Source organism: Antechinus flavipes, chromosome 1 (assembly GCF_016432865.1).
Source record: "Antechinus flavipes isolate AdamAnt ecotype Samford, QLD, Australia chromosome 1, AdamAnt_v2, whole genome shotgun sequence".
Taxonomy (NCBI): Eukaryota; Metazoa; Chordata; class Mammalia; order Dasyuromorphia; family Dasyuridae; genus Antechinus; species Antechinus flavipes.
The window spans coordinates 649,379,372-649,402,537 of NC_067398.1; the positions used below are offsets into that span (position 1 = coordinate 649,379,372).

The 23,166-nt window shown below is 37.3% G+C and overlaps 1 protein-coding gene across 5 annotated transcripts in view; it reads right to left on the bottom strand.

Annotated features, from left to right (window-relative positions):
* MROH1 (maestro heat like repeat family member 1) overlaps positions 1 to 23,166 on the bottom strand; it is a 204,420-nt gene that overhangs the window by 92,036 nt on the left and 89,218 nt on the right. For all 5 annotated transcript variants that reach the window (XM_051971310.1, XM_051971306.1, XM_051971307.1 and 2 more), the window contains exons 8-10: positions 22,216 to 22,356; positions 21,359 to 21,451; positions 18,281 to 18,359 (exon numbers count right to left, since the gene is read on the bottom strand). In XM_051971310.1, coding sequence (XP_051827270.1) covers positions 18,281 to 18,359; positions 21,359 to 21,451; positions 22,216 to 22,356 — 313 coding nt within the window. The remainder of the gene's footprint in view (positions 1 to 18,280; positions 18,360 to 21,358; positions 21,452 to 22,215; positions 22,357 to 23,166) is intronic.

The window sequence follows — 23,166 nt, forward strand, 5'->3', positions numbered from 1 at the left end:
GTGTGGTTCCCTTAATGGGTGCTCCTCTATAATGGGGCAATTTTTGCTCCCAAGTTAACAAAACAGGTAATTGAACCAGGAGACCCTACTGCTTCCTCTGCATCCCCCATGTACATAAGTCCACGGTGAGTCCTTTCTGATTTTCTCAGATTTGGACTGCATCAAGGGAGAGAGGATGCATGTCCAAACTGATACAATTGTTTAAAATGGTGCCTTAATTGGCTCAGAGTTCTGCCCTTTATAACCTTTGACTGTCAAAAACCTCTGGAGGTATCAATTTCATACCTTTAAAATAAAGGAATTAGACTACATGACCGTTAAGATCCCTAGCTCACTCTATCTATCCTATCTTCTCTGGAGGATTTATGCAAAGATATGAATGAAAATTCATATAGAATAAGAAATAGCAGGCTAGAATCAAAAGAATGAAATCATGGATCCATCAAATCCATTCAATTCAAACATATTCACTATGCTAGGTATTTGCCTTCATGGAATTTAAATTAAAATCCATTCCTGATAGTTCATCTAAATCCATCTCAGTTTGTCACACTCAATCTGAAAAGTTTTCCCAAACAACTTTAGCCCCTTAAAACCTCCTCCAAATTCACAGTATATTTTTTCTATACCAGTTAAACAGCAATTAATTATATGCTGTCCTAAGATATCTCTTTTAAAGGTTATGACATGTTTTGTCTTTTTTTTTTAATAGCTTTTTATTTACAAGTTATATGTATGGGTGAGTTACAGCATTGACAATTGCCAAACCTTTTGTTCCAATTTTTCCCCTCCTTCCCCCCACTCCCTCCCCTAGATGGCAGGATGACCAATACATGTTATTATATATTAGAATATAAATTAAATACAAAATAACTATACATGTCCAAACCATTATTTTGCTGTACAAAAAGAATCGGACTCTGAAATATTGTACAATTAGCCTGCGAAGAAAATCATAAAATGCAGGCAGGCAAAAACATAGGGATTGGGAATTCAATGTAATGGTTCTTAGTCATCTCCCAGAATTCTTTTGCTGGGTGTAGCTGGTTCAGTTCATTACTGTTCCATTAGTACTGATTTGGTTCATTTCATTGCTGAAAATGGCCAGGTCCATCAGAATTGATCATCATATAGTATTGTTGTTGAAATATGTAATGATCTCCTGGTCCTGCTCATTTCCCTCAGCATATGACATGTTTTTTCAACTAAGCTATTGGCTTTCTGGAATCAGAGAATCTGGAATCTGGAATCAAAACTCATTTTCATGAGTTCAAATTAGCCCTCAGACACTTATTAGCTGTGTGACCCTGAGCAAGCCAATTAACCCTGTTTGCCTCAGTTTTCTCATCTGTCAAATGAGCTGGAAAAGGAAGTGACAAACCACCTTTACCAAGAGACTCTGAATGGGGTCATGAAGAGTTGAGGACAACTGAAGTGACTGAACAATAACAAATCCAGAATGAGAAGATGGTTAACAATGTTGAATGCAGAAGGTTTAGAAGAGAGGAAGTAAAGGCAGTGGCTTTAGATAACACGTGTACATGGACTTTTTAAGAAGTTTGAGAAAAGGAGGAGAAATGTTAGATTAGGAAAGAAGGTGAGATCTACTCATTTTTTGCAAGCTTGTATAGCCTTGAAGTATGTTTGTAAGCATCAAGGTAAGAACTAGTACCTAGGGATTTTAATGGGAAGAGTTTGTTGGAAAAAGCTAGGTTGAATGAGATTGGCCTTGAGAAGGCGAAAGGCCAGTTTCCTTTTCAGATATATTAAGAAGAAATTTCTAATTCTAAAGAAGAGACAATGGGGACTGAAACCAACATATTGTGAGACGGTGAGATTGGTGAGATGCCCATGGCAAGTGACCTAGATTTTCTTAGTGAAAGTATTAATCAAAATCCTTAGCTGAGACATTGGGGGTAAGAGACAATATGGGAGATTTGAGAAAAGAAGAAAGGAAATGGAACAACCATTGTGATGAGTGAAACAGACAATAAACTGTGACTGTTTGGTACTTCAGAGAATCAGCATGTGAGTAATAAATAGAATATAGATGGTCAGAGTAATCCTGATTTAGGATTTAGCAACAGGTGACTGGGGATAGGACAAGGGAGAAAGGGATTCCATAGTAGGAAATAATACGAAGTTAACTGGTTAGCCCAGGGGTAGAGATTGGGAAGTGAGAAGAATATAACCAGAATAGGCATGAATGCTATAGGATTATATTGAGGGGTAAAGGGATTGAAGGTCATAGTAGGGACAGAGACTAGGCCTAGGAGGCAAAGGAATAACAGTTTGTGATTAGATGAAGGATTTCAGATTTTTTTATCAAGAAAAAGGCTTGATAGTAGGTGATTATCAGATGAAGGGTATAGTCCTTCCTAGGTATAGCTGAGGTGGACTAGAAGAGTAGATCAGAGATTTGAGGAGACTGAGCAACAGAGACATTACGATGTTTGAAGAAACCCTGTGTACACTGAAGTTTTCAAGTAAAAGTGCACGATTTGGAATAGAAAGAAAGACTGTGAGCTGTTATAATATGGGAGCCACCAGCCAGTGGCTGCTGGAGGTCTGAGACCAGTAGAATGAATCTCTTCATGTGAGAGGATGATGATGATACAAGGAGACTGAGAGACAGTTGTGTTCTCTGACCTCCTATCCCTCTTCCCTCTGCCTCCAATTTTTCATTCCCAATCCACAAGGAACATTTTCGAAGGCTGCTTTGCAACTCCTTCAAGTGTTATGATCCACAGCTGTGGAGGCTCTCAGAGAATTGACCTGTCCCTTCACCTAGGCATGGTCTTTAACAATTCCCCGTGGACTTCCAGCCAAGATGGCGGAGAGGAGGCATACAGCTGTGTAAGTTCAGCGTTTTCTCTCAGAATCCATTTCATTACAAGCCTCTGAATTAATGCTTGACTGAAAAAAAAAAACACACAAATAGTTACCAAGAGAAGACGTCCTTCATATTCACCAGGAAAGGTCTGTTTTTGCTCGAGAGCAGGGATGCTTTTAGATCGGGGGCAGGCTGAGGGCAGGCAGCTCACAGCCGAGCAGACCAGAGAAGGGGGTGGGGCGTGATCGCAGCAGTCTCTGCGAAGAGAGCTTTGCTACAGGATTGGATACTTTGCTCCGGCAGCAAGTCAGCAACCCAGCAGAGAAGCTAAAAACACCGGGGTGAAGAATACATCCCCAAACAGCTGGAGTCTCTCGGGACCTGGCCACCCCTCCCCCACAGTGTCTCGGCACGATCTCGGAGTCTCAGAGTGCAGGCGCAGCAGTCTGGCCAGGGCCTCGCTGCTGCCCCCACAGTCTGTAGAGGAAGCTCGGTAACACCACCCAGCCCCTCCCCCCAAAAAAGCAGACTCCATTTAGGGGTTTTTTCTCTTTGCTAGTTTGTCTTAGATTCTTCTCTGACAAAATGAGCAAAAAATTGAAGAGGACTTTAACCCTTGACAGCTTCTATATGGATAGAGAGCAGACTCTAAAACCTGAGGAGACCAAAAACAGACCGTCTCCAGGTGAATCCCCAAAGGAGGAGATCATCTGTTCCTCAGCACAGATGAATCTCATGGAGGAAATTAAAAAGGCTCTCACAAGGGAGCTAGAAGAAAAATGGGAGGCTTGGCAAAAGAGACTGGAGAAGTCATCCCACTCAGTTAAAGAGAGAGTGGATAAAGAAATCAAATCCTTGAAAAATAGGATTAGTGAACTGGAAACAGAAAATAGCTCTCTAAAAAACAAAATTGGCGAAATGGAAAAAAATTCCACAGAACAAAAGAACTCAATGGGACAATTAGAAAAAGATTTTAAAAGAGTGAGTGAAGAAAATACTTCATTGAAAATCAGAATTGAACAAATGGAATTGAATGACTCGAGGAGACAAGAAGTCTAGTCAAGAAGGAGAAGGAGTCAGTCAAGCAAATCCAAAAAAATCAAACAATGGAAAAGAATGTGAAATACCTTCTGGGGAAGACAACAGATCTGGGAAAAGATACAGGAGAGACAATCTGAGAATCATTGGACTCCCAGAAAAGCATGATGAAAAAAAGAGCCTGGACACTGTTTTCCAGGAAATTATCAAAGAGAACTGCCCAGAAGTCATAGAAACAGAGGACAAAATAGACACTGAAAGAATTCATTGATCACCTACTGAAAGGGATCCTAAAATCAAAACACCAAGGAATATAGTGGCCAAATGCCAGAACTCTCAGACGAAGGAAAAAATACTGCAAGTGGCTAGAAAAACCCAATTCAAGTATTGAGGAGCTACAATAAGGATCACGCAGGATCTGGCAGCATCCACATTAAAGGATCGAAGGGACTGGAATATGCTATTCCGAAAGGCTAAGGAACTTGGTATGCAACCAAAAATAACCTACCCAGCCAGAATGAGCATCTTTTTCCAGGGAAGAAGATGGACATTCAACGAAGTAAGCGAATTTCACCTATTTTTGATGAAAAAGCCAGAACTTAACAAAAAGTTTGATCTACAAATATAGAACTCAAGAGAAATCTAAAAAAGGTAAAGATTAATCTTGGGAACTATATTTCTGCTATAAAGATGTATTAAGAATACATGTATACCTTGTTCTAGAAACTAGATGTGTTAAAGGACATTGTACCAGAAAAAGGGTAAAGTGGGGGTAGTACATCTCATGAAGAGGCAAAAGAAACCTATTATATCTGAGAGAAAGAATGGAGGGGGATGAATATAGTGGGTATCTTACTGCCTTCAGAATTGGCTTTAAGAGAAAAATTTTAGGCATATTCTATTTATGGTGAAATTTCTCCCACCTCATTGAGAAGTGAGAAGGGAAAAGTGAAAAGGGAAGGAATAAGCTAAGCGGAAGGGAATACGGAAACAGGGAGGGAAAGGGGTAAGATAGGGGGAGGAAATCTAAGGCAGGGGGAGGGAAACTAAAAAGGGAAGGCTGTGAGAAGCAAGTGGTGCTCACAAGCTTAATACTGGGAAGTGGGGTAAGGGGGAAAGAAGGGAGAAAAGCATAAACCGGGGTTAACAAGATGGCAAGTAATACAGAATTGGTCATTCTAACCATAAATGTGAACGGGATAAACTCCTCCATAAAGAGGAAGCGGTTAGCAGAATGGATTAAAAGCCAGAATCCTACAATATGCTGTTTACAGGAAACACACCTGAAGCGGGTTGATACATGCAGGTTAAAGGTAAAAGGTTGGAACTAAATCTACTATGCTTCAGGTGAAGTCAAAAATGCAGGGGTAGCCATCCTGATCTCAGATCAAGCTAAAGCAAAAATTGATCTAATTAAAAGAGATAAGGAAGGACACTATACCTTGCTAAAGGGTAGCATGGATAATGAAGCACTATCTATATTAAACATATATGCACCAAGTGGGGTAGCATCTAAATTCTTAAAAGAGAAACTAAGAGAGCTGCAAGAAGAAATAGACAGTAAAACTATAATAGTGGGAGATCTTAACCTTGCACTCTCAGAATTAGATAAATCAAACCAGAAAATAAATAAGAAAGAAGTTAAAGAGGTAAACAGAATACTAGAAAAGCTAGATATGATAGATCTCTGGAGAAAATGTAATGGAGACAGAAAGGAATACACTTTCTTTTCAGCAGTTCATGGAACCTATACAAAAATTGACCATATATTAGGACATAAAAACCTCAAACTCAAATGTAGTAAGGCAGAAATAGTAAATGCATCCTTTTCAGACCACGATGCAATGAAAATTACATTCAACAAAAAAGCAGGGGGAAGTAGACCAAAAAATAATTGGAAACTAAATAATCTCATACTAAAGAATGATTGGGTAAAACAGCAAATCATAGACATAATTAATAACTTCACCCAAGAAAACGATAATAATGAGACATCATACCAAAATGTATGGGATGCAGCCAAAGCGGTAATAAGGGGAAATTTCATATCTCTAGAGGCCTATTTGTATAAAATAGAGAAAGAGAAGGTCAATGAATTGGGTTTGCAATTAAAAATGCTAGAAAAGGAACAAATTAAAAACCCCCAGTCAAACACTAAACTTGAAATTCTAAAAGTAAAAGGTGAGATCAATAAAATTGAAAGTAAAAAAACTATTGAATTGATTAATAAAACTAAGAGTTGGTTCTATGAAAAAACCAACAAAATAGACAAACCCTTAGTAAATCTGATTAAAAAAAGGAAAGAGGAAAATCAAATTGTTAGTCTTAAAAATGAAAAGGGAGAACTCACCACTAACGAAGAGGAAATTAGAGCAATAATTAGGAGTTACTTTGCCCAACTTTATGCCAATAAATTCGACAACTTAAATGAAATAGAAAAATACCTCCAAAAATACAGCTTGCCCAAACTAACAGAGGAAGAAGTAAATATCCTAAACAGTCCCATCTCAGAAAAAGAAATAGAACAAACTATCAATCAACTCCCTAAGAAAAAATCCCCAGGACCAGATGGATTTACATGTGAATTCTACCAAACATTTAAAGAACAATTAACTCCAATGTTATATAAACTATTTGAAAAAATAGGGATTGAAGGAGTCCTACCAAACTCCTTTTATGACACAGATATGGTACTGATACCTAAACCAGGTAGGCTGAAAACAGAGAAAGAAAATTATAGACCAATCTCCCTAATGAATATTGATGCTAAAATCTTAAATAAAATATTAGCAAAAAGATTACAGAAAATTGTCACCAGGATAATACACTATGACCAAGTAGGATTTATACCAGGAATGCAGGGCTGGTTCAATATTAGGAAAACTATTAGCATAATTGACTATATCAATAACCAAACAAACAAAAACCACATGATCATCTCAATAGATGCAGAAAAAGCATTTGATAAAATCCAACATCCATTCCTAATAAAAACACTTGAGAGCATAGGAATAAATGGACTTTTCCTTAAAATAGTCAGGAGCATATATTTAAAACCATCAGTAAGCATCATATGCAATGGGGAAAAACTGGAACCTTTCCCAGTAAGATCTGGAGTGAAGCAAGGTTGCCCACTATCACCATTATTATTTAATATCGTATTAGAAACACTAGCCTCGGCAATAAGAGTCGAGAAAGATATAAAAGGAATTAGAGTAGGCAATGAGGAAACCAAACTATCACTCTTTGCAGATGATATGATGGTATACCTAGAGAACCCCAGAGATTCTACCAAAAAGCTATTGGAAATAATTCATAATTTTAGCAAAGTAGCTGGCTACAAAATAAATCCCCATAAATCCTCAGCATTTTTATACATCACCAACAAAACCCAACAGCAAGAGATACAAAGAGAAATTCCATTCAGAATAACTGTTGATACCATAAAATATTTGGGAATCTATCTACCAAAGGAAAGTCAGGAATTATATGAGCAAAATTATAAAAAAGTCTCCACACAAATAAAGTCAGACTTAAATAATTGGAAAAATATTAAGTGCTCTTGGATTGGCCGAGCGAACATAATAAAGATGACAATACTCCCTAAACTAATCTATTTATTTAGTGCTATACCAATCAGACTTCCAAGAAAATATTTTATTGATCTAGAAAAAATAACAACAAAATTCATATGGAACAATAAAAAGTCGAGAATCTCAAGGGAACTAATGAAAAAAAAATCAAATGAAGGTGGCCTAGCTGTACCTGATCTAAAATTATATTATAAAGCAGCAGTCACCAAAACCATTTGGTATTGGCTAAGAAATAGATTAGTGGATCAGTGGAAAAGGCTAGGCTCACAAGACAGAATAGTCAATTATAGCAATCTAGTGTTTGACAAACCCAAAGCCCCTAACTTCTGGGAAAAGAATTCAATATTTGATAAAAACTGCTGGGATAATTGGAAATTAGTATGGCAGAAATTAGGCATGGACCCACACTTAACACCATATACCAAGATAAGATCAAAATGGGTCTATGACCTAGGCATAAAGAACGAGACTATAAATAAATTAGAGGAACATAGAATAGTTTATCTCTCAGACTTGTGGAGGAGAAAGAAATTTGTGACCAAAGATGAACTAGAGACCATTACTGATCACAGAATAGAAAATTTCGATTACATCAAATTAAAAAGCCTTTGTACAAATAAAACTAATGCAAACAAGATTAGAAGGGAAGCAACAAACTGGGAAAACATTTTCACAGTTAAAGGTTCTGATAAAGGCCTCATTTCCAAAATATATAGAGAACTGACTCAAATTTATAAGAAATCAAGCCATTCTCCAATTGATAAATGGTCAAAGGATATGAACAGACAATTTTCAGAGGATGAGATTGAAACTATTACCACTCATATGAAAGAGTGTTCCAAATCATTATTGATCAGAGAAATGCAAATTAAGACAACTCTGAGATACCACTACACACCTGTCAGATTGGCTAAGATGACAGGAAAAAATAATGATGAATGTTGGAGGGGATGCGGGAAAACTGGGACACTAATGCATTGTTGGTGGAGTTGTGAACGAATCCAACCATTCTGGAGAGCAATCTGGAATTATGCCCAAAAAATTATCAAAATGTGCATACCCTTTGATCCAGCAGTGTTTCTATTGGGCTTATATCCCAAAGAAATACTAAAGAAGGGAAAGGGACCTGTATGTGCCAAAATGTTTGTAGCAGCCCTGTTTGTAGTGGCTAGAAACTGGAAAATGAATGGATGCCCATCAATTGGAGAATGGCTGGGTAAATTGTGGTATATGAATGTTATGGAATATTATTGTTCTGTAAGAAATGACCAGCAGGATGAATACAGAGAGGCTTGGAGAGACCTTCATGAACTGATGCTAAGTGAAATGAGCAGAACCAGGAGATCATTATACACTTCGACAACGATATTGTATGAGGACATATTTTGATGGAAGTGGATTTCTTTGACAAAGAGACCTGAGTTTCAATTGATAAATGACGGACAAAAGCAGCTACACCCAAAGAAAGAACACTGGGAAACGAATGTGAACTATCTGCATTTTTGTTTTTCTTCCGGATTATTTATACCTTCTGAATCCAATTCTCCCTACGCAACAAGAGAACTGTTCGGTTCTGCAAACATATATTGTATCTAGGATATACTGCAACATATCCAACATATAAAGGACTGCTTGCCATCTAGGGGAGGGGGTGGAGGGAGGGAGGGGAAAAAAATCGGAACAGAAATGAGTGTCAATATAATGTAATTATTAAATAAAAAAACTTAAAAAAAAAAAAAAAAAAAAAAAGAGAAAAATTTTAGGCATATTCTATTTATGGTGAAATTTCTCCCACCTCATTGAGAAGTGAGAAGGGAAAAGTGAAAAGGGAAGGAATAAGCTAAGCGGAAGGGAATACGGAAACAGGGAGGGAAAGGGGTAAGATAGGGGGAGGAAATCTAAGGCAGGGGGAGGGAAACTAAAAAGGGAAGGCTGTGAGAAGCAAGTGGTGCTCACAAGCTTAATACTGGGAAGTGGGGTAAGGGGGAAAGAAGGGAGAAAAGCATAAACCGGGGTTAACAAGATGGCAAGTAATACAGAATTGGTCATTCTAACCATAAATGTGAACGGGATAAACTCCTCCATAAAGAGGAAGCGGTTAGCAGAATGGATTAAAAGCCAGAATCCTACAATATGCTGTTTACAGGAAACACACCTGAAGCGGGTTGATACATGCAGGTTAAAGGTAAAAGGTTGGAACTAAATCTACTATGCTTCAGGTGAAGTCAAAAATGCAGGGGTAGCCATCCTGATCTCAGATCAAGCTAAAGCAAAAATTGATCTAATTAAAAGAGATAAGGAAGGACACTATATCTTGCTAAAGGGTAGCATGGATAATGAAGCAATATCAATATTAAACATATATGCACCAAGTGGTATAGCATCTAAATTCTTAAAAGAGAAATTAAGAGACCTGCAAGAAGAAATAGACAGCAAAACTATAATAGTGGGAAATCTCAACCTTGTACTCTCAGAATTAGATAAATCAAACCACAAAATAAATAAGAAAGAAGTCAAAGAGGTAAATAGAATATTAGAAAAATTAGATATGATAGATCTCTGGAGAAAATAATGGAGACAGAAAGGAGTACACTTTCTTTTCAGCAGTTCATGGAACCTATACAAAAATTGACCATATATTAGGACATAAAAACCTCAAACTCAAATGCAGTTTGGCAGAAATAATAAATGCATCCTTTTCAGACCACAATGCAATGAAAATTACATTCAACAAAAAGCCAGGGGAAAGTAGACCAAAAAATAATTGGAAACTAAATAATCTCATACTAAAGAATGATTGGGTGAAACAGCAAATCATAGACATAATTAATAACTTCACCCAAGAAAACAATAATAATGAGACATCATACCAAAATTTTGGGATGCAGCCAAAGCAGTAATAAGGGGAAATTTCATATCTCTAGAGACCTATTTGCATAAAATAGAGAAAGAGAAGGTCAATGAATTGGGCTTGCAACTAAAAATGCTAGAAAAGGAACAAATTAAAAACCCCCAGTCAAATACTAAACTTGAAATTCTAAAAATAAAAGGAGAGATCAATAAAATTGAAAGTAAAAAAACTATTGAATTAATTAATAAAACTAAGAGTTGGTTCTATGAAAAAAACAACAAAATAGACAAACCCTTAGTAAATCTGATTAAAAAAAGGAAAGAGGAAAATCAAATTGTTAGTCTTAAAAATGAAAAAGGAGAACTTGCCACTAATGAAGAGGAAATTAGAGCAATAATTAGGAGTTACTTTGCCCAACTTTATGCCAATAAATTTGACAACTTAAATGAAATAGAAGAATACCTCCAAAAATATAGCTTGCCCAAACTAACAGAGGAAGAAGTAAATATCCTAAACAGGTCCCATCTCAGAAAAAGAAATAGAACAAACTATCAACCAACTCCCTAAGAAAAAATCCCCAGGACCAGATGGATTTACATGTGAATTCTACCAAACATTTAAAGAACAATTAACTCCAATGCTAAATAAACTATTTGAAAAAATAGGGATTGAAGAAGTCCTACCAAACTCCTTTTATGACACAGACATGGTACTGATACCTAAACCAGGTAGGCTGAAAACAGAGAAAGAAAATTATAGACCAATCTCCCTAATGAATATTGATGCTAAAATCTTAAATAAAATATTAGCAAAAAGATAACAGAAAATCATCCCCAGGATAATACACTATGACCAAGTAGGATTTATACCAGGAATGCAAGGCTGGTTCAATATTAGGAAAACTATTAGCATAATTGACTATATCAATAACCAAACAAACAAAAACCATATGATCATCTCAATAGATGCAGAAAAGGCATTTGATAAAATCCAACATCCATTCCTAATAAAAACACTTGAGAGCATAGGAATAAATGGACTTTTCCTTAAAATAGTCAGGAGCATATATTTAAAACCATCAGTAAGCATCATATACAATGGGGAAAAACTGGAACCTTTCCCATAAGATCTGGAGTGAAGCAAGGTTGCTCACTATCACTATTATTATTCAATATCGTATTAGAAATACTAGCCTCGGCAATAAGAGTTGAGAAAGATATTAAAGGAATTAGAGTAGGCAATGAGGCAAACTATCACTCTTTGCAGATGATATGATGGTATATCTAGAGAACCCCAGAGATTCTACTAAAAAGCTATTAGAAATAATTCATAATTTTAGCAAAGTAGCTGGATACAAAATAAATCCCCATAAATCTTCAGCATTTTTATACATCACCAACAAAAGCCAACAGCAAGAGATACAAAGAGAAATTCCATTCAAAATAACTGTTGATAGCATAAAACATTTGGGAATCTATCTACCAAAGGAAAGTCAGGAATTATATGAGCAAAATTACAAAAAAGTCTCCACACAAATAAAGTCAGACTTAAATAATTGGAAAAATATTAAATGCTCTTGGATAGGCTGAGCGAATATAATAAAGATGACGCTACTCCCTAAACTAATCTATTTATTTAGTGTGCTATGCCAATCAGACTTCCAAGAAAATATTTTAATGATCTAGAAAAAATAACAACAAAATTCATATGGAACAATAAAAAGTCGAGAATCTCAAGGGAATTAATGAAAAAAAAAAATCAAATGAAGGTGGCCTAGCTGTACCTGATCTAAAATTATATTATAAAGCAGCAGTCACCAAAACCATTTGGTACTGGCTAAGAAATAGATTAGTTGATCAGTGGAAAAGATTAGGTTCACAAGACAGAATAGTCAACTATAGCACTCTAGGGTTTGACAAACCCAAAGATCCTAACTTTTGGGATAAGAATTCATTATTTGATAAAAACTGCTGGGATAAGTGGAAATTAGTATGGCAGAAATTAGGCATGGACTTAACACCATATACCAAGATAAGATCAAAATGGGTCCATGACCTAGGCATAAAGAATGAGATTATAAATAAATTAGAGGAACATAGGATAGTTTATCTCTCAGACTTGTGGAGGAGAAAGAAATTTGTGACCAAAGATGAATTAGAGACCATTACTGATCACAAAATAGAAAATTTTGATTATATCAAATTAAAAAGCCTTTGAACAAACAAAACTAATGCAAACAATATTAGAAGGAAAGCAACAAACTGGGAAAACATCTTTACAGTTAAAGGTTCTGATAAAGGCCTCATTTCCAAAATATATAGAGAACTGACTCAAATTTATAAGAAATCAAGCCATTCTCCAATTGATAAATGGTCAAAGGATATGAACAGACAATTTTCAGATGATGAAATTGAAACTATTGCCACTCATATGAAAGTGCGTTCCAAATCATTACTGATCAGAGAAATGCAAATTAAGACAACTCTGAGATACCACTACATACCTGTCAGATTGACTAAGGATGACAGGAAAAAATAACGATGAATGTTGGAGGGGATGCGGGAAAACTGGGACACTGATGCATTGTTGGTGGAGTTGTGAACGAATCCAACCATTCTAGAGAGCAATCTGGAATTATGCCCAAAAAGTTATCAAACTGTGCATACCCTTTGATTCAGCAGTGTTTCTACTGGACTTATATCCCAAAGAAATACTAAAGAAGGGAAAGGGACCTGTATGTGCCAAAATGTTTGTGGCAGCCCTGTTTGTAGTGGCTAGAAACTGGAAAATGAATGGATGCCCATCAATTGGAGAATGGCTAGGTGAATTGTGGTATATGAATGTTATGGAATATTATTGTTCTGTAAGAAATGACCAGCAGAGAGGACTGGCGAGACTTACATGAACTGATGCTAAGTGAAATGAGCAGAACCAGGAGATCATTATACACTTCGACAACGATATTTTATGAGGATGCATTCTGATGGCAGTGGATTTCTTTGACAAAGAGACCTAACTGAGTTTCAATTGATAAATGATGGTCAGAAGCAGCTACATCCAAAGAAAAGAATACTGGGAAAGGAATGTGAACTAGTTGCATTTTTGTTTTTCTTCCCGGGTTATTTTTACCTTCTGAATCCAATCCTCCCTGTGCAACAAGAGAACTGTTCGGTTCTGCAAACATATATTGTATCTAGGATATACTGCAACATATCCAACATATATAGGACTGCTTGCCATCTAGGGGAGAGGGTGGAGGGAGGGAGGGGAAAAATCAGAACAGAAGCGAATGCAAGGGATAATGTTGTAAAAAAATTACCCTGGCATGGCTTCTGTCAATATAAAGTTATTATAAAATAAAATAAAATATTAATTTAAAAAAAACAATTCTCCTTTTTTTGTCTTATGGAAAAGTGATTATTTCCCCCCCACAGCATGGTCAGTACATTTGTGCATTAGCTGTTATCTAAGTCCATATGCTAAAGTATCTGAGTCTTCATGCTAGGGAGTACAAATGGCACTGTAGCAGGTGTTGAATCTTGTGAGATGTCATGGAGGCAAACTTTCAAATGGAAAAGAGGACTATATTCAGAACAGGGATTTAAGTCTCTCATCAGTCTCCTGGCTCGGCCCTTTGATATGTTGGCCCATTTAATTACCCCGACTAAAAAAGTCTCACCAGGTCTTTTCTCCCTTTCCTTCCTTGAGGGTTACACAAAGAACTCTGGGAGGATCCTACTCACAAACAGCTCTCAAATGCTGCTGCTTATATTCCATGTTTGGGTGCCATATGTTGTAATACAGGAGCCATCTGCCAGTGGCTGTGGGAGGTCTAACTAAGACCTGTAGAATGAATCTCTTCATGTAAGAGGATGATGATGATACAAGGAGACTGAGAGGCAGTTGTGTTCTCTGACCTCTTTCTCCTCTTCCCTCTATCTCAAATTTATTTCATTCCCAATCTACAAGCAACATCTGCCTAAGTAAAGGCTGCTTTATAACTCCTTCAAGTTGATGATTCACAGCTATGGAGACTCTCAGAGAATTGACCCGTCCCTTCACCTAGGCATGGTCCTTAACAGTGAGCTAGGCACTAAATTCATTGGGAAAATTTTGAACCCTTGATAAACCAGCTCAACTCTACACTAGCCTCTGCTCTCCTCCTTGTTTGGATAGCCAACAGCTGAAGCTTTTTAAATTTTCTTCTTTTTTTAAGGCAGTTTTCAGTTTTTGCTTTGTCATGATAATAATTTTATGTAGTTTTTTGTTTTAATTAAAAGAACAAGTCATGCTCAACTAATTCTCTTTCCCTATTTGGCAAGATTCTTAGCCTAAACAGATCAAGGGAAGGCTAAATAGATCAAGAGAAGAAGCTGCCTAAATTCAAAAATTATGTAATAATAACTACTCTCATGTCTCCCTGTTCTATTATTGTTTGGAGTCAGTGCTACTTTTCCCACATTTTTGTTCCTCTTTATTCTCATGGAGGTTTAGGCTTATCTAAAATTTTATGATAATATAGCTCATGGCAGAACCAGGAGATCAGCAACAACAAAATTATGCAATGATCAATTTTGATGGACATGACTCTTTCCTACAATGAGCTGATTGATGCAGTTCCAATGAACTTGTGATGAAGAGAGCCATCCACACCCAGAGAGAGGACTGTGGGAACCAAGGATGGATCACAACATAGTGTTTTCACTCTTTTTGTTGTTTGCTTGCACTTTGTTTTCTTTTTCATTTTTTTTCCTTTTTGATCTGATTTTTTTTTTTTTGTGCAGCAAGATAATTGTATAAATCTGTATACACATGTTGGATTTAACATATATTTAAACATGTTTAACATATATTGGATTACTTGCCACGTAGGGGAGGAAGGAGAGGGAAGAAGGGGAAAATTTGGAACAGAAACCCTTGCAAAGGTCAATGTTGAAAAATTATCCATGCATACATTTTTGAAAATAAAAAGCTTTAAACAAAATATTAAGAACATGTTAAAAAAAAAAAAAAGATAATATAGCTCATGGCCATATGGCACTTGATAATGAATAGAAGGTTGCTCACACAGCAAGGAAGCATCTGAGGCCAGATTTGAACAATGAAAGATGAATCTTTCTGACTCCAAACCTGGAGCTCTATCACTGCATTATCAAGCTGCCCATCATTCTGGATATTCTAATTTTTTATAGTTTGATTTTTCCTTTTATCATACAAATCCAAACCCTTTTCTCCATCCTCACTGGGGCCTCCAATATCTTAGGTCTTTCCCACACCATCACTTCTACATTGGCTATACTCTTCTCCCTTTCCTATTTTGAAACCTTGATGAACCAGTTCAACTCTACATCTTATTATTTTCCATGTCAATACTGCTCTTCCAAGCACTAGCCTTATAATTCTTCCACTTTCTATTTACATACTATTGAATAAAAAGCTGGAGAAAAACACAGTCATGCTGACAGGGCCCACTACAAATATGTTAGGTAATCTCAAATGGATCCAATTATTTTATACCTTCCTGACTGATTATTCCAGTCAACACAACAGTTTTTCCAAATCTTTATATTCCTCCTGCAAACTTCCCTTCATTCTTAGCTGAGCGCCTTCAAATTTTGCTGATGCAGCAGAGATAATGTGCTGAGAGTGACTGTTTCTCACATCATACTTGTGATATCTTCTTCCACTATCTCCAAAGAGAGGTGGCTCATCTCTTTGCCATCACAAACCATCCCACAAACACAAACAATCCTATCCCATCCTGTCTTCTCTAATGAATTTTTTGATTGGTCATCTCGTTTTTTATCAATCATCATTCTCTGCCTACCTCTTTATTACCTTAAAACATGTTGATGTTTCTCATTTGAACTATTCATCCTCACAATCTATTATCCTAACTCTCCTTCCTTTTACTAACCTCTTTTGAGAAATCCACCTCAATATATGACTGTGATGGAATACTATTGTGCTATAAGAAGCACATAACACATTTCTCTCCCTGGGCCTTGAGAGGAAAGTTTAATTTTCATGTAAAATGAAATCATTTTTGATGATCATATTTGAGGTACAGATGGGAAATAACCAGAATTGAAACTAAAAGCCAACAATGTTTCCCTTAAGCCATTAATCTCACTTCCGTAGTGACTCTAGCAAAGAGAAGACCTTGTAAGCCTTCAGTGGAAACTTTTTTTCCCACTCTACAGTACCATCATGCAACATGTCAACTATTGTTCTTAACCATGATATCCTTCCTTCCTTCCCCTGCTTTTTTTTTTTTTTTTTTTTTTTTTTGGCTGAAGCAATTCGAATTAAGTGACTTGTCCAGATCACACAGCTAGGAAGTGTGTCTGAGACCAGATTTGAATTCAAATACTCTTGACTCCAGGGTAGGTACTCTATCCACTGTGCTATCTAGCTGCCCATTAACTATGATAGTTTAAGCACTATATCACCACTTATAACTATTACAAGGGGTTAATGAATCAGATATTCTTCTAATATCTTCTAAGCCATACTCAGAAACATAATTTTAAAAGATACCACTAAGGTTACCAAGAAAAAGGGATTAATTCAACGGGAATTCTTTAAGAACTGTTAATTTAACAAGAATCTGTTTTGTTTTGTTGTTTTTTTTTTTTTTTGCAAAAAAAAATTAATATACTACAGAAATGAAAAATTACAGAAATGCCTTAGAAAACAAAGAAAAGACCCTTTCATTTATTTATTTTTTGACCAGGCCTGTGATTGCATCATTATGGTAAGCTCTCAGTGAGAAACTTCATCCCCCAATGTAGATAAGTGATTTCTTTTCAATTTGTTGTTTCAGAAAGTTTTTTTGGGAGCCATTGGGAGGTTAAGCAACTTGCCCATGCTCACACAGACAGTATGTGTTGGAGGCAGGTCTTGTACTCAGGTGGCTCTCTAGCCACTAGGCAGCATTGCCCCTCTGATCTCTTCTCTACCACAAGTGGTCATAGGTTCCATTTTTCCTTTTCTTTTGCCATGAATTTTCTCAATATATACTAAGTTTCTCCAAGGTCTAGAGATTCCAAAACACACTTTATATAGTTGTGGTCTAAAAGGGAGGTTGTTCTCCTCTATCTTCTCCATCCCTTGAAAATTGAAAATTTATTAAGGTCAGGGACTAGCTTTATTCTCTTTGTTATGGAGAGCCCTGAATAAAGGGCTTTGCATATACATGACACTCAATACCAAACGTGTTCAATTGAACCATTACTCTTCCCAAATAACTATACTCACAGAGATGCAAATGCCTACAAACCATTCCCACTGTGCTTACTGGGACAATTCCTTTGCCTAAGAGGCTGAAAAGTCTACTCATTTCACCTATCAATTATGTTCTCACTTCCTTTCTCCCTTGTAGCTGGCAATGAAGTTTCTGCAATTCCAAGGAGAAATCAGTATTTTTTAAAGCATTTAATACTTTACTCCAAACCTTAAACTGCAAATTATTGAAGATTTCTGGGACAGGACTGTGAGGGTGCTCGTTAATGGAACCTAAATATATGACATGACATGATAATGGAGCTCCTTAGCTGCTCCAAAAAACATCATCATGGCTAAAAGGAAGGGAAGAAGGCTCCCCAGAGACCCTTGGGGGAGGAATGATAGTTACGCACCTCAGCCTGCTATGTTTTACTACGATGTCCACATTCATGTACACCTGCCCAAACTAATTAAACCCTTTCCATAATCTGTCAAACCTACTTTCCTTCAGGCCACTCCTACTCTGTCCCAACATCTGTTCTTGTGAATAATATTTTTAATATCCCCAATTAGGCAAGCACGAGGTATAATCAGGTTCTACAGGCCCATACTGATATGTTGAGGAATTCTTCACCCTGTTACTTGAAAAAACCTGACCCAAAGCTGGACTGCCCACTGGTCCAGAATGTCCTCTTCCCTCACTACACTCCCAGATCTCTTCCGAAGCCTCTGTCTTACCCAGAATTGTGAAGCAACGCAGGACTTCATTGTGATTCTTAATGACCAAAGGATTGAGTGAATCCACTGGGGCACAAATCTGCTCCAAAAGAAAGAGGAAAGAAATTACCAAAATGACCACTGTCTAAAGCACCCTCACTCTCTGGTAATTACTTCTGTGACTGGAAAAGAATCAGTTCCAAGATACTAGGGAAATGCTTAACACACACACACACACACACACACACACACACACACACACACACAAAACACACCCAATTCCTCTATTTTACAAGAAAGGATGGATTATGAGGATTCCCCATATTCCCTCCTCCTACTAACTGCTAAGAAAGTAAAGTCTCTATGACAAAACCATAGAACTGGAGATACTAGAAGAACTAGAAGAAGTCAGTCACCTTCACAAACCCAAAACTATATGGCATCCCTAGATGTATCCCCAATTTAGGGAATTACCTCATTTTCTGGACTACAACCTCTCAACATTTTTAAAGCAAATGAAAACAGAAACTGTGTCAGCAAAAGGAAATAAGTATTACTTAGTGGCCCCAAATTGAGTCAGAGCTAACCTGGGGAGCTATCTTAGGATAATACCTGAAATTTAATCAAGTATCCCAAGCCAAATCTCAGGACTTGTAATTCTAGTGTTTCTCCTCATTTGTGGGGTATGAGAGAAACAAAAATTATCAACAAAAAAGAAAAAGATGACAAAAAACAGCTATTGCTTCTAGTTGTAAGACATGGGGAAATGTCTAAAAAAAGTTAATTTCTTATACCAGTCTAGCATAAGCTAGTGTAAAAGCTGCTCAGGGGTATTTCTGAATTACCAGCTTTTTTTCTACTTAATTACTTCTGGTGCAAATAACAAAGCTAATCAGTCTGTTGTTCCTTTTTTTGTTAAGGCAAGTCTGCCTTTCCAGAGACCAAGCCCCAATTTTATACATCTTTGAACTATTGAAGCCCTATTTCTTAGGACAACTTTCCCTTTATGGGACCTAAAACCAAAAACCAATCACTAAGAATCATGAAGGACTGATGATGAGACATTTAGTACTGTCTAAGAAAGTTATCATTTTCTGCAGCTTGGCTTGGGCTCTCTTCCTATGGAACTTCTGGTACGGTCAAGATTTCTTGATTCAAAAGCTATGCCTCAATTACAGTCTCACACAAAATGTCCTTCAGTGCTGGAGGCCTTCTTGCCTAAAAAATCCTGTGGCTTTCTCACTAAGAATATCCTTTTTTCCAGACCAGCCTCCTTTACCCTTTGATAGGTTCCTCATAAGGCCTCCAATTTGTAGAAGGCACCAGACCAGCCAGTCTCCATTCCCTTCCTGTTCTGCTCTTGACTTTGCTGGCTATAAAACCATGCCTGATATACCAAATATTTTTTCAGTGTCTTTATTTCCCAACACCACTCATCTTTTAGCACTCTCTAATTCATCTTCTTGCCTTTAAAATGTTAAGTTTCTTAAGGGCAGGGACTACATTTCTTTTTAATTTTAATATCTCCAGAACTTAGTATAATGCCTGGTATACAATAATATATTTAACAAATGCTTGTTTCCTTCTTTTCAAAAATGCAAAAAACTTCAGAAGGAATCAAGTCCAACCTACACCAGAAAAGAAATCCTCTCTAAAATATCCCCAACCAAGTGGCATCCAGCCTGTAATGGGAAAACTTCAGTGATGGGGATGTACTGCCTTATAAGGTAGTTCATTTCATGTCTGGATACTTCTAATTGTTAAGAAGTTTTTTCCCTTACATGGAACAAAAAATCTGCCCCTCTGCAACTTCTATTCATTTCTTCCAGTTTTATTCCCATTATCCTAAGGAACTTGAGGATAGGAAAAGTTCTCATAGGCCCTACTTCCCGAATCTTCTAAATTTCAGAGTAGGATTGCTACTTATCAGAGTCTTATTGAGGTACAGAGTCCCCTGGAGCTCAGATTTCTAAATAAGACAACAATGGCATAAAGAAAGTAAGTGCCAGGAGAGTACAAAGTCACCACAGAAACAAGTCTTGTGTATATGAGTTTATGTGAGACTGAACGACAAATGGAGTGAGAGAGTGAGAGATGGAAAAATAACTAATCTAGCTTCAAAACAATTTCAGTCAACCCTGTCAGTTGCTCTGGCTCATATATACAGTGAAGACAGGAGAATCTCAGAGAGAATCAGAATCTCCACTGACCAAAGGAGAGGGACAGAAAAAGCTACCACTTCATTAGTTTTAGGGTATAGGTATAGTAATGATCAAGTAAATCTTGATCTTAGGATGTGGCTATGTAAGACGTTTCTTTAAGTCTTGAGTCCATTCTTTAAAACAAGGATCCTGTTTTAGTCATTTTTGTATCTTTTTCAGAGTTTTGGTGCAAAAAAAAATGCCCATTAAATATTTGAAAATTGAATAAATAGACTGGCTCATTGAGTATTCTCTGTCACTAGCAGCATCTAAGCAGAAGCTAGATAACCTTCTATCAGAGAGACTACAAAGTATATTTTTATATTGGGAGAAGAGAAGGATTATGTAGCCTCCAAAGTCACTTTGTAATGTAACATAATAAATATAATACAATACAATAATGAGAACTATTATCTGTGATTACAATAGACACATTCCAAGAAACATCACTTCTCTGGGGCATCACTGAATAAAAGCAAACTCTCTTAATCAAAGATTCCAAATCAACTCCACTGCAATGGAACTATGCTTCCCAACTCACATTCAAAGTGGAAGGGGAAACATTTAGGAGCCCGAGGAAATTCCAAGGAACTGTCCAAAATTTTCCATAAGGCACACATATAGCTAAATGTGTACTATGCTAAAATTTTCCATTTCTTGTGGTCCCTATATACCAAAGGCAGGCAAGAAGAGGTTCTTAGTCAGCCCCATTTTTCCCCCACAGGTCTCTAGTTCAGTGTTCTAGAAGTTCAGCAACAAAACTAAAGGCTCCTTTTTCATAGCCTGAGGCAATGCCTCGGTCCAGGCCTGGTCCCAATCCATTGTATATAGGAAGTATCCTCTCCCTCTTCTTCCTTTACTTATCCCCTTTTCTGATTGTCTGACCAAACAGTCTTACCTGAGGGTGCAAAGCAGCCAGAAGCATATCAACCTGTACCTCCAACGTGCGGCTCCCCATGTTCACAGAAGCTTGAAGAATCTGCCCAAGACTCTGTTTATGAAGTGGAAAGGACTCAGCCAGGAGGTTAGATACAATCCTTTGGTTGAGATGGGGGGAAAACCTGTCCAAGGATCCATTCAATAAGAACACCCTTCTCCCTTGCCCAGTTCAGTGCCAAAGAAATGGTAGTAACCTGTGATAGAACTCCTCATCATATATCCCAAAATAACCTCAGAATTGCAGGTTTGATCCACAGGGACTTAGGGGTGCAAAGCTGCTACAGAAAGTATATTTCAAAAGGTAAGATTAGTTTCCAGGACAGAAAGTATCTAACAAGAATGGTACTAAGTAGTTCCAGACCTCACCTAGAAGTTATAAATCACTCCAATAGATCAGGAGAGTCTAATTCAGTTCAGATTCCCAAATAGAGTAAGAACCTATAAAGGTTCTAGCAAGAGAACTAAAAGAAATCTGGCACACCTGACTAGGTAAGCAAGGCTACATTAAGTGAAAATGATAAATTTTCACTTTCTATTTTTAAAAGCCTTCAGAGGAGAAGTTTTAAGAACCACTAGCCTGACTATGGGAAAATTTTTCCTATTATGTATAACTTAAAAGTTTCACAATAACTCCCCCTCATCTTGAAGCAAAGGTGAATTCTTTCCAAAGAGTTCTATGGCTGTGTGTCCTTAGTGCACATATACATACACATGCCCATAATGCTAAGATCCAAAGGATGAGAACTTAGCTCTCTAAATATTCCACAATGAAGTGTTGGCCCTTGCAGGCCAAGAACCTGGAGCCCAGTGGCTTACCTTGGATACATAAAAGGTCTCAGCATGCTTCTTATAGAGGGCAATGATTCCTGGGATAAGCCTGGGCAGCTGTTCCTCTAGCTTCTCACTGGGCAGCAAGTGACTCATGGGTCCCAGTGCTTCAACCACAGCCAACCGAAGCTGGGGAAAGACAAGTCAGTGCTCATCCAACCAATATCAACTAGCTAGACAATAGTAATTTAGCCTGAAATATTTATGTAAATTAATACACAGGCCTTAAAGGAGTGAGTGCATGAGAAACCACAGAATCTGCTCTCAGGAAGCTTCAGTTTACAATCTAAGTGGGAAGATAAATGTGGACACATAGAAAATAATAAAGCAGCACAGAGGTCTGTCCCTGAGGGCTATTGAAACTAAGTAAAATCACATTCAGGTAAGAGATCCCTGTGAGTTAGGATGGCCCAGAAAACCTTCAGCAAAGAAAAAGAAGTGGAGCTGGGCATGACCTAGACATAGGCTGAGTTATTTTTTTAAGGGTGTAAGGTTTTAAGGGTGTAAACAAGAATATGGGAAAGGAGAGTGAACACCTATAATGCAGAAAGAAAGGAAAGGAGGGAGGGACAAAAGAAGGAAGGAAAAAAAGAGAGAAGGAAGGAAAGGAGGGAGGGAGGGAAGGAGGGTGGAGAGAAAACTGTAGAGGGCCACAAATAGGGGGGAAACTTTGGGTAAGGTATAAGACCCTTCAGCGCAGAGGGAGAGAACCTGCTAACAGTGTCTAGTTCTGCTCTCACCTCACCTAAGGGCTCTTGGCCTTCCTGAGAAGTCAGGGGGCAGTGATAGACTGTTGAGTTTGAAGCAAAGTGATAGCAGGTGGCAAAGAATGTACAATAGCAAGTTATTTATGTGGCGCACATGGGCAGTATGTACTTGGTGCATACCCAGTGTTTTTGTTACATAAGGGGATGAGGGTATAAAAAGGGTAAAGTCCTT